Here is an 11177-nt window from a genome sequence, read left to right as displayed (position 1 = left end):
TGTGTGTGTGTGTGTGTGTGTGTGTGTGTGTGTGTGTGTATCAGCTCCACATGTAAGGGTGCAAAGCAAAGCTGTTTGTCCATGGCATTGGTGTCCAAATCTAATTCATTTTCCCCCCTACTGGTCAGAGGCACTGGTTCAGTTTGATAAGGCCACAGCCAGGTACTGTGAACTGCCACTTTCCTATGTGTGTGTATATAAGAAGGAGAAAGAGAACACACAAGACACACACTGAACACAAACCTGCAGGACCGTGGCCAGGATATCAACATAGTTGCTCTCAGTTTGGTAGAGCTCCTTGGAGACCTGCCAGCGCGCTGACTGCTTAGGAAGGGCGGGAGTTGAGCTTTTGGGGGGTTTGGCATTCTCTGAAACACATAAGCAGAGATGAGCAGCTATAAATCTTCCTCCGGTATATTTCATCCCTGTTCTCAAAATATCGGTCCAAAAAAAAATTAAAAAAAATAAATAAATAAATAATAATAATAATAATAATAATAATAAATATATATATATATATATGAGTTGTGTAACACGAGTCACATTTGGCAATGTTTTAGATACAAAGGATTGTTCAATTTAACTTAAATAAATTAAAAATATAAAATAATAAAATCAACCAATCAACCTGGGCTCATAGTAAAGAGTAAAATGCATTGTTATATCAGTTAAACTGAATTAAGTTCTGTTTTAAGCCATAAATAATTTGTGAGTTTAGTAAAGATGATTCAATTAATTAATTTTAGTACTTTTTTTGCTGTTGTTAGGTAAATCTAAAAATTTTCTGTGGTTATCCACGTTGCCACAAATAAGTTTAAGCTGTATTGAACCTGGAACATTCCTTGAATAAACAAACAAACAAAAAAAACAATAATTAAAACACACACACAAACGAATAATTTACTTTTGAAGAGAGCAAAAGATAAATTTGCTCAATTTGAGCAATCACCTTTTCTACACATTAATAGCATAGATTAATGTTTACATTCATCCTAAACCCTGGGCTAAAGTTACTATGAATGTCACCTGTCTGGTCTGTTTCCTGTCTGCACACAGGAGTGCTGGTACGCTGCAGTGGCCACTGTTTCTCTGATCTACTCTGTCTGGCACTCCTCCGCCTACCGCTGCTCCTCCTGCACCTGCGCTCTGCAAAACACAGCGGCCTCACTCATCTAAAACACATCCCGACTCTCCCGGTTCACCTCAGTCCTGCCTGGGATCATCCTGGACCCCAGAGATCAAAGTCTAGAGAGCTCTGGAACACTCTCACATAATGCAATGGGAACTTTGCAAACTTTTCAGAAAACCAAGAGTTTTTTTTTTAGGTTAGACTATTCTTCTGTTCGTTTGTTTAACCCATGGAAGACGGGGGAGTGTTACATTATTTGTTTGCTTGTCACGTCATATCAGATCATTAATTTCACCTCCACTGGATTTGCAGGTGTCAGGTGTGTTGGAGAAGTCCAGCAGGGAGCCCATGGAGAGGGAGTGTTCAGCTGAAGGTCTCTTGCGCGGTGGGAAGGGAGAAATCTCTGTCTCCTTGGTGAGCTGAGCCAATGTTTCTCTAAGACGGCGACGTTTCCTGCCACTGTTGGGTGTCGTGAGAGACAGCAGAGACACGGCCTTCTTCATCGCAGGACTCTCCGGCTGAGAGGAAGACATTAAGACAACAGATATGAGTGTACTGCTTTTGATAAAGCTGTAAAATCAATTTCGAGTCTTTATTAAATATGACCACACTTTTCACTGTATTCAGAAGATAAACTACCGAAGAAGAAAAAAAACACATTATTACTATTTTCCACATTTTGTGACCTTACACTTGGTCCAAACCGGTGAGTTTCTTCTATTAGCAAAAAAGATGATATTTTGAAGAGTCTTCTATGGAAGACAATGGTTACCGCCAACTGTTTGGTTACCAACATTTTAAAAAAATATTATGAAGCATCATGGGATCATTTTTAAAAAACCCGCCATAAAGTGTCGATATATGTTTTTTTCAAAGTTAAACTTGCATTAATTTTACATGGCTTTCTAAACATGCAGCTCTTTTGTGCGAGACGCAAGTGCAACAGTAAGTTTTTCCGCTATATTTTTAAGGAACAACGCAGCAGCGCCGCATCTAGTGGCTTCAACTGGACAGGCTAACAAAAACATTATAATGCAATGACACCTACATCGTCATCGCATCTCGTGCGCCACTGATAAGGCTGCCTCCTTAACGCACACCTAAAAGTTGAATGCAAAATTTTTGCATTCGAATGTGGATTTTTATTTGAAATTCGACAAAAATTTTTTGACAGCCCTAATTCCCATTTCCTTAGTAACAGCGATAACTTTGATTGATGGAGCCGCATCTAGTGGCTTCAACTGGACAGGCTAACAAAAACATTATAATGCAATGACACCTACATCGTCATCGCATCTCGTGCGCCACTGATAAGGCTGCCTCCTTAACGCACACCTAAAAGTTGAATGCAACGTTTTTGCATTCGAATGTGGATTTTTATTTGAAATTCGACAATTTTTTTGACAGCCCTAATTCCCATTTCCTTTGTAACAGCGATAACTTTGATTGATGGACATCAATAAAGGATTGTGGGTAGTGTAGTTTACTAATGAAATCACAAATTCTTAAAAAAAACAACAACAAAAAAACACTTCTCTAAATAAGTGAAATTAATGGAATTTGTACTTCCACACCCCAAATGCAGTGATTTCCTCACCTTTTCGTAAGAGTACATGATTTCCCCAGCACGGGCGTCCATTTGTATACTGCCCCAAAACCACTGCAGAAAGACACACAATGAGAAATAAAATGAGAAGATGCATTCATTTAAAACATTTCCGCTGAACCCTTTATTAACACCTTAATACTGATGCATTTATGATCGTAACAGAGCTACTAAAACTTATGATGTCTGCCAAAAAAAAAAAAAAGACTCCCACTCCTCGCAACCTACTAGATAATGGACTACGGACAGGAAAGCAGTGCAAAATAACAGAGTGCATTTTTAAACACTATTATTAAGGACCCACACAAAGCCCAGTGTGTGTGTTTCTGTGTCTGTACTTGTAAGACGTAAAGCCAAGTTCATACCTCCTGCTTCACTACATAGAGCCTTTTGGAGGGAGTAAAGGGCAGTTCTTTAATGGAGTTCTCCTCAACTACCAAGTGGGTGCACCTTGCATCACCCACTGCCTGGAACCGTCCACCTGGACAAAACAAGCAGTACACACTCCTTTAAAAATCCCCCTCAATCAGAAATCGGGTCATTTGCTTTAACAGAGAAGGTCTAGCAATAAAATACAGAAGTACGTCCTGGAGTCAACATCTCAGTTGCATCAGAGTGAAAGGCTTTGGTTAATCTAGAATTATTTGAGCAGAGGTTTTGTGACTTATTAAAACATGAAACGTTTCAGACTTGTTTCAGAAAGGACACTGATGCATGAAAGTTCATTACCGTGTTTCTGTGTCCTCTCCTCCATGTTGGTTTTCTCCTCTTCAGAGAAGCCCAGAAAGCTCAGGACGCAGTCCTGGAACGGAGGGACCTTAAACTCTGTGCGAAACTCCTCGTTGCCTGCATGGAAATTACTAAAGCGAGAGAAAAAAAGAAAAAAGAAATCATACACACCTCAAGACCAAAAACTCTGAACATAGTTTTGGGAGTTTCTGAAAACAATTCTGACTAATAAAATCAAGCAGTGTAATTTTTTTAGTGTTAAAAAATATTATTACAATTCTATTTGAACTTGACATTAGGGTTGGGCGAGATATTGGTAGACACGATTAACCGGTAGAAATTCTCTCTCTATCGTGGTTACACGCTCACGTGACGTTGCTGTGCTACGTGGTCATGAGAACTTAGCGTTTGCATGAATTTTATGCATTGTGGTTTAAAAACAAGTGATTTTAAGCTGCTGAAACGCAAATAGCAGCAGCTCAGGACGCAGTCCTGGAACGGAGGGACCTTAAACTCTGTGCGAAACTCCTCGTTGCCTGCATGGAAATTACTAAAGCGAGAGAAAAAAAGAAAAAAGAAATCATACACACCTCAAGACCAAAAACTCTGAACATAGTTTTGGGAGTTTCTGAAAACAATTCTGACTAATAAAATCAAGCAGTGTAATTTTTTTAGTGTTAAAAAATATTATTACAATTCTATTTGAACTTGACATTAGGGTTGGGCGAGATACTGGTAGACACGATTAACCGGTAGAAATTCTCTCTCTATCGTGGTTACACACTCACGTGACGTTGCTGTGCTACGTGGTCATGAGAACTTAGCGTTTGCATGAATTTTATGCATTGTGGTTTAAAAACAAGTGATTTTAAGCTGCTGAAACGCAAATAGCAGCGAGAGAACTCGTTTTCACTATATGCATGCGCTGTCAGAGAGGCGCGAGCACGTGACGACGGTGCTCATAGAGCACGGGAGTATTGAACAGTTATTTGAGTTATTTTTACCGCTTTATAGGCCTTGAACAGTTAAATACACTCACTTGTATGTCAAAATGCCTGTCTTTGCAAATATCCTCATAAACAGTAATTTAGGTCTTAAGTGAAAGCAAATAGCTGAGAAAGAAAACACATGTGTAACTGTATATTGGATATATATATTGGATATATATACATTTGATTACTTTATACAATGTATGTAGCATTTCTTATTTATTTGTTCTACTGTAGTTTTTTTATTTGCTTGTAATTAGTTTATTTAATCAGTGAGCTTAAGGTTTTTTTTTTTTTTTACTTAGGCTAGTATTCGTTTTTTGTCATAGTGACACTGGTGACAAGAATTATGAAAGTTCTATGGTATCAAAAATTTTGATTACATAAAGACCTTATTTAAAGCAAAAATAACTATATTGATATATATTGTTACCTCAAGATAAAATTACTCATATCGTGATATAAGATTTTGGTCATATCACCCACCCTAATTTACATGCAGTACAGACGCTACTAGGGCTGTGTATCACCAGCAAAGTCACGATACGATACATATCACGATACAGGGGCCACGATACGATACACGTCACGATATGGGACTGCACTGAATTTCGCCTCAGAAGAATTTAGTAAAACAGCTGTTTATTAAACACTGCATACTATAGTGCCATTTCTAACTATTGGCAGAGCAGGCAGTTGACCTCTGCATTATGAAGGGCTTCCATAACTGTACCACAGTACAATATAGGTATTGAGTGCCCAATGTTTGCATCTTGTTTTTAAGCCCATAAATAATAATGTACTCGTTCTAATAAATTTATATTGTAATGTACTCATTCTAATATATTTTTTAAAAATCATATTTACATTGCTGGTAGGTTATCATTGCACAAATTAACACACTCTCTACATTTAAAAAATAAAAATTATTAAAATTAGAAGAGTTCTAAACTAATGCGCTGTCTCTGTATCTAACGCACACACACGCTCAGTAACTCACACAGATCACGTTGCGGCCGCACTCAGACATTCAGGAACAAACATTTTAGAGTTGCCCCGCAATTTTATCAACTAAATAGCTTAATCGCTCAAGAGCTACATTATCTTTCTCAACAAGGAGCTGGTAACATCGTTGTTTCTAAAGGAATTAAAGCCACAGCTTCACTGTTAATAGAGAAACGCGGCAAAACGGTGGTAATTCGTACATACACAGCCCCTCTCTCTCTCCCATAAATGAACACTTGATTAATTACACTTTTCTGAGAATAGAATATTGAAGTGGAGATCGCTAAACTGCAAGCTAAAACTAAAACCTGTGTTTTCAGAAAGCAGGCGCGTTTATCCTCAGTGGAGAGAGAGAGCGCGTGCAGGTTGACAAAGATAAGTAACACACTTGGCAGATATTTCCGTATTGCGCAAGTGGGAAGCTCCGTTTCGGGGATTACGTCTCTTTATATCAGGCAACCCAGTTGTGTTCCTCTGCCGCCAGATTAAACCTTGTTATAGCCTATATATTATGCTCTTATCATTATTTTTTAGAAACCTCGCACTTTTCTACTCAATTTTAAACCGTGTTCTTGTATTCAAATTAAGCGCGGACCACTGCTGCACGTGCCACAATATCGATACTGAGACAGCTGTATCAAATCTCTGTGACGATACATTGTCGTATCGATGTATCGAACACAGCACTAGACGCTACACAACTAACCTTTAAAGTCATCATGAAACAGAACTTCAACTCATTTTACTAAGACTCTGCCACGCCCCCCTAAAACAGTTCGTTCTAACACGCCCCCACATATCTACCTCACTATGTGGAAATATTTGCATAATGCAGCCCAAATGTGCACGCAAAGAAAGAAGGCGTGGTTTCAGTAACCGCAGTTAGTGCCTAGAACAGGGGTGTCCAACCCTGGTCCTGGAGGGCTACCGTCCTGCAGATTTTAGCTCCAACCCGAATCAAACACACCTGAACCAGCTAATCATGGTGTTCAGGGCTGCTTGATAATTACAGACAGGTGTGTTGGAGCAGGGTTGGAACTGAAATCTGCAGGACAGTAGCCCTCCAGGACCAGGGTTGGACACCCCTGCCCTAGAACAATGGTTCCCAAACTTTTAAGTCCAAGGCCCTGCTTAAATTTACCTTTGGTACATTTGTTAAAATAAAAATGAAGTAAAAAAGGATGTCAGTTTAATGTTGTACATCTTTAATTTTAGTGATTTAACATTTTAATTAAGATTATGTTAAAGGGGAGGTCTAATGCTTTGTCATGCATTCTGACTTATTTACACTGCCAAAGAGTTGGATTCTCATGCTAAACATGACCAAAGTCTCAAAAAACAAGTTGGATGTATTTCTGTGCCAAATAACTTCGTATAAGTTTTGGAAAGTTTTTTTCGAGGATGGCCCTGTATGACGTCATAAAGGGCGGAATTCCTTGAATGGGCACTTCTGCCGGAAGAGCACGCACACATCAACCAGAGCAAGAGCATCAGCGTGCTTCATTCGGGTTATGGAAGTCATCGGGATCAGAGTCTGGATCGAATATATATATGGCTGGATCTGATTTTTAGCCATAGTTAATTTAAGTCAATAAAGTTTTTGTTCCTGTTTTATTTATGTTGATGTCACAGCTTGGAGACGATCGCTACGCAAAAGCTTTGCATGCTCGTGACTCTTTAGCAACTGTTTTTGGAGAGAAGCGTAAAGCTGTATCTTTCTTTTATAAATCTGATAAAACTAAAGACTCTTCGGAGATTTGAAGGATGCAGTACTACTCAATAGGTACGTAAGATTAACCTGAGATTGTCAGAAACTGTGTACGTTATGTCCCCTTTTATATAACTAAATTTAAATTATTTTAAGACTTATTGGCACCCCTATGGAAGTGTGCCGAGGCCCCTTAGTAAGAACCACTGCCCTAGAACTCTCTTGCAGCTTCCTGCAGTTCCCATTTAAAAAGTCCTGGCATAAAACAATAACCAAATTTATATCTGGCTTTTTCAGGGTTTCTGCATGTTTTGTGAAGGCAAATTTAAGACTTTTTAAGAACAAGTAAAGAAATTTTAAGGAATAAATCAAACGGAACATAATACACCAATTTGTTCTTTAAAAATAACTGTCTAGAGAGTACACAATGAGTTGTATTAGCAAAACTTTGAAAATATAACTTCCTACCGATCTCCAGATCTTTTTAAATCATTATACAAAAAAAAATGTTTAAGGTTTGAATACCTCTGCTCCCAACCACTAGAATATGAAAATAACTTTTACTGTACCTTCTGATCATCACACTGCAAAAAGTGATGGTCTTGCTTAGCATACTTGTCTTGTTTTCCAGTGCAAATGTTAAATATTCTTAAATCACGATACATTTACTTGAGAAGCAAAATGGCATAAATCTTGTTGTGGCATGGCATAAGTGAGTTTGATTAAAAAGAACAAATATCCACCAAAGGACTTAAGAAAAAAATTTATTCAAAGGGGAAATGAGTTTTCATACTCCTTTTACAGATATTTGTTCTTGTTTATTAAAAATGTAAGTGTGTTCAGTTTCTCAGAAAATCTTAATTTTTCATCTCAATGGTCTTGCTTAGCATACTTGTCTTGTTTTCCAGTGCAAATGTTAAATATTCTTAAATCACGATACATTTACTTGAGAAGCAAAATGGCATAAATCTTGTTGTGGCATGGCATAAGTGAGTTTGATTAAAAAGAACAAATATCCACCAAAGGACTTAAGAAAAAAATTTATTCAAAGGGGAAATAAGTTTTCATACTCCTTTTACAGATATTTGTTCTTGTTTATTAAAAATGTAAGTGTGTTCAGTTCAAATGTATCTTGATTTAAAGATGTTTAGATATTTGTATTGGAAAACAAGACAAAAACACTGAGGATGATATTTATTTTTAGCAATGCAACATTCAATGCCATGACTTTATTAATTTAAGACTTCCTGCTCTGATTTAAGACTTTTTAACATCTTAATTCCTGGAAGGGTGAATTAAGACTTAACGGGCTTATCGACTGAAAATCTGACTTTTTCAGTGTTTAAGTGCTATAATTGGGTGTCCGGTGCATCTACCAACTATATCTACCAAACGTAAAAAAGAAGAACCCAGTAAGTTTGGTTTTGTAAGCCTTTCTCTGCCAGCATGCGAGAAAATGAGCCAATCAGATTTCTCTCCCCCTCTGACGTAGGAAGGGGATCTTATTATAATATTACCGCCCATTAATCTGCACGTTTCCACCCATGGCGTTCAGCCGCCATAGTTGTTTTCACAAGCGACAGCGGATTACTTGTTCTGACGCCACGGCAAAAGTTAGCAGAAAACATGCTAAATGTTCTGTCGTTGGCTGCACAGATGAACACAAATCATTATTTAGAGTCCCAGCCTCAGAGGAGACAAGAGAGTGGATTTATTTTATTTTTAGTGGAAATCCCGGAAGGGGGGTGGGGTGCGCAGTAACTCATTATCATTTACAGAGACATACACCAAAACGGGTTGGTGTCAGCAGAGCTGTTTTTGACAAGGCAAAACGGGTGTTGTTTACACAGCCATTGAGTGTTTTTAAGCAAAATATGTTACAGACATTTCATGAAGAACCTAATAAATCATGCCAACTTGTGGAAAATGTTCATCCGATGAGCCCTTTAAGACCTTTAGAAATGGAGAAACCCCGTTTTTGGTCAACAATAACCAATAGCCTGAGCATAGATGAAAGATTTAAAAAAAAAATTCCCCTTCAGAATACCGTGCACTGATGCATCCTGCACAATAAGACCAGAAACAAGGACAGTACAAGGTCAATTTGGATTTCAAATTGACTAAGTCTGTCTCCTTTAAGTCTTGTGGGCTCAGAGGGGACGAAAATGAGAAAAAAAAAAATCCCTTCAGTCAACATCCAGCCAACAGTGGCAGGTCATTAATGTGAAAGGTCAGGTTCAGTGTTCAATACATGTATGGAAAATGTCAAAACCAAAGTGCAGTGGAAACCGCTTTTAATATGGAAGCAGGGAGGGCCCGTTTGGTGTGCGCACCAGTGGCTGGACATTTCAGCCTCATCATTCACTTCATTTACTCCTCTGTACTGACACAGTGAGGGGGATTGACGCAAGGGGTAGTTTTATGCCTCACACACACAATCTTACATGTCATCTCTGTGCTCCCATGCCTTGTGTATCCATTCAGGGGTGAGGATGGGTGTGCCCATGCACACTGCCAACTAAAAAGAAAAAAGAGAGACAAAAGGCAGTGAATAGCATCTGGAGGGAAGAGATCCCCTAACCAAATCTTGATCCATGCATTATGCATGAGACTAATGAATGATTCAGCCCAATTCAGCACGCCGTGAGGAGAGATACATGAGAAAGGTTTTAATCAAACCCTCTCTAAATAACGCAGACATGTCAACTGCAGACAGTAGACCCAGCTACGGACAGCACACCTGGGGTTTGAGGAACCATCAGGAAATAGCCATCACTGACCAAAAGACAAAAGGCTCTTCATTCAGGCTGATTTTTAAGAATTAACATATGTAAATAAAAGGTAATAAAATCATTTAAACAGTTTTGGTGACTGACCTTCTTCAAACACAAAAGAGTTCAAAGGTTTCTGGGATTCAAAGGTGAGAAGGAATTCAACCAATTTCTGCTGAACATTTACAGTAGTCTCACATCACCTGACTCTACAATCCTACTTATTCTGGTCAAGAACCACCCACTGTGACAGGAAGAGATGTAAAGTGGTATGATCAAGTTAATTCGTCTTTAGACTGGTGTATATAGTGGAGTGACTAAGTGATTTGATTTGATATGTGTCATTACAGCAGGGTGAGTCAGAAAGGATTTCACAACTAAAAATCTGTCGTTTTTTTGTTTTCTTCTCTGCTGATTCACTATACAGAAAAATCAGTGGGGCGGAAGGATGATATGTATGTGTGGATACGGTGGATACATACCCTGTACTTTTCACCATGTGTTGAACGGGCGATGAGGTGTGTGACTTTAGCGCTGTCAAAGTCTTTACGGATGGTGCCGCCCATGTGATGGACGAGATTTACCAGGGTAACCTGAGGAAAAGCACAGATAATTAGAGCAAATAATCCGACAGTGACACTATGGGCTGCTTTTGAGTCAGATGAGTGGGTAAGCAGGACTCACCACTTCATCTTTTTTACGGAATCCGGTGAAGCAGAGAGACAAGTTGAGCATGGTCATTGAGTAGAGAGGCCTGGAGGAGAACGGCAGAGGCTATGGACAAGGACATGGAGAATGATGGAATATATCATTAATATGCCTCAATCACAGCAATCTGAGAATGCACACTAAAAAAACAAACAAAAAAAAACACTATGCCACAAGGAGGTTTATGTCATATCATAATTGGATATAAAGTGAATATACATCATAGGATATATGATATATATGATCATATATCATAATAGGAGGTCTTTTGCATATAGAAGTCTTACAGTACAGTAGCAGAAATGAATTACAAGCAATATTGTAGCTCCTAAGCAAACACTAATAGTATTTATTAAATTATAAAATAATGTAATTATTTTTTATAATTATTTTAAAATGTAACACACAAACACATAATAAGTGAGCATCAAATCAGCATATTAGAATGATTTCTGAAGTATCATGTGACACTGATTACACTGAAGAAATTCAACTTTGCCATCACAGAAATAAATGACATTTTAATAAAAAA

The 11177-nt window shown here is 38.2% G+C and overlaps 1 protein-coding gene across 1 annotated transcript in view; it reads right to left on the bottom strand.

Annotated features, from left to right (window-relative positions):
* LOC107718889 (protein ECT2-like) overlaps positions 1-11177 on the bottom strand; it is a 36652-nt gene that overhangs the window by 18930 nt on the left and 6545 nt on the right. The window contains exons 6-13 of the mRNA XM_016526140.1: positions 10622-10711; positions 10420-10530; positions 9611-9684; positions 3465-3595; positions 3101-3216; positions 2727-2789; positions 1425-1647; positions 244-368 (exon numbers count right to left, since the gene is read on the bottom strand). Of these exons, the coding sequence (XP_016381626.1) occupies positions 244-368; positions 1425-1647; positions 2727-2789; positions 3101-3216; positions 3465-3595; positions 9611-9684; positions 10420-10530; positions 10622-10711 (933 nt within the window). The remainder of the gene's footprint in view (positions 1-243; positions 369-1424; positions 1648-2726; positions 2790-3100; positions 3217-3464; positions 3596-9610; positions 9685-10419; positions 10531-10621; positions 10712-11177) is intronic.

The sequence above is a fragment of the Sinocyclocheilus rhinocerous genome, unplaced genomic scaffold, assembly GCF_001515625.1.
Source record: "Sinocyclocheilus rhinocerous isolate Xijiao unplaced genomic scaffold, SAMN03320098_v1.1 scaffold1595, whole genome shotgun sequence".
Lineage (NCBI taxonomy): Eukaryota > Metazoa > Chordata > Actinopteri > Cypriniformes > Cyprinidae > Sinocyclocheilus > Sinocyclocheilus rhinocerous.
This window is presented reverse-complemented; position numbering and strand designations above follow the sequence as displayed.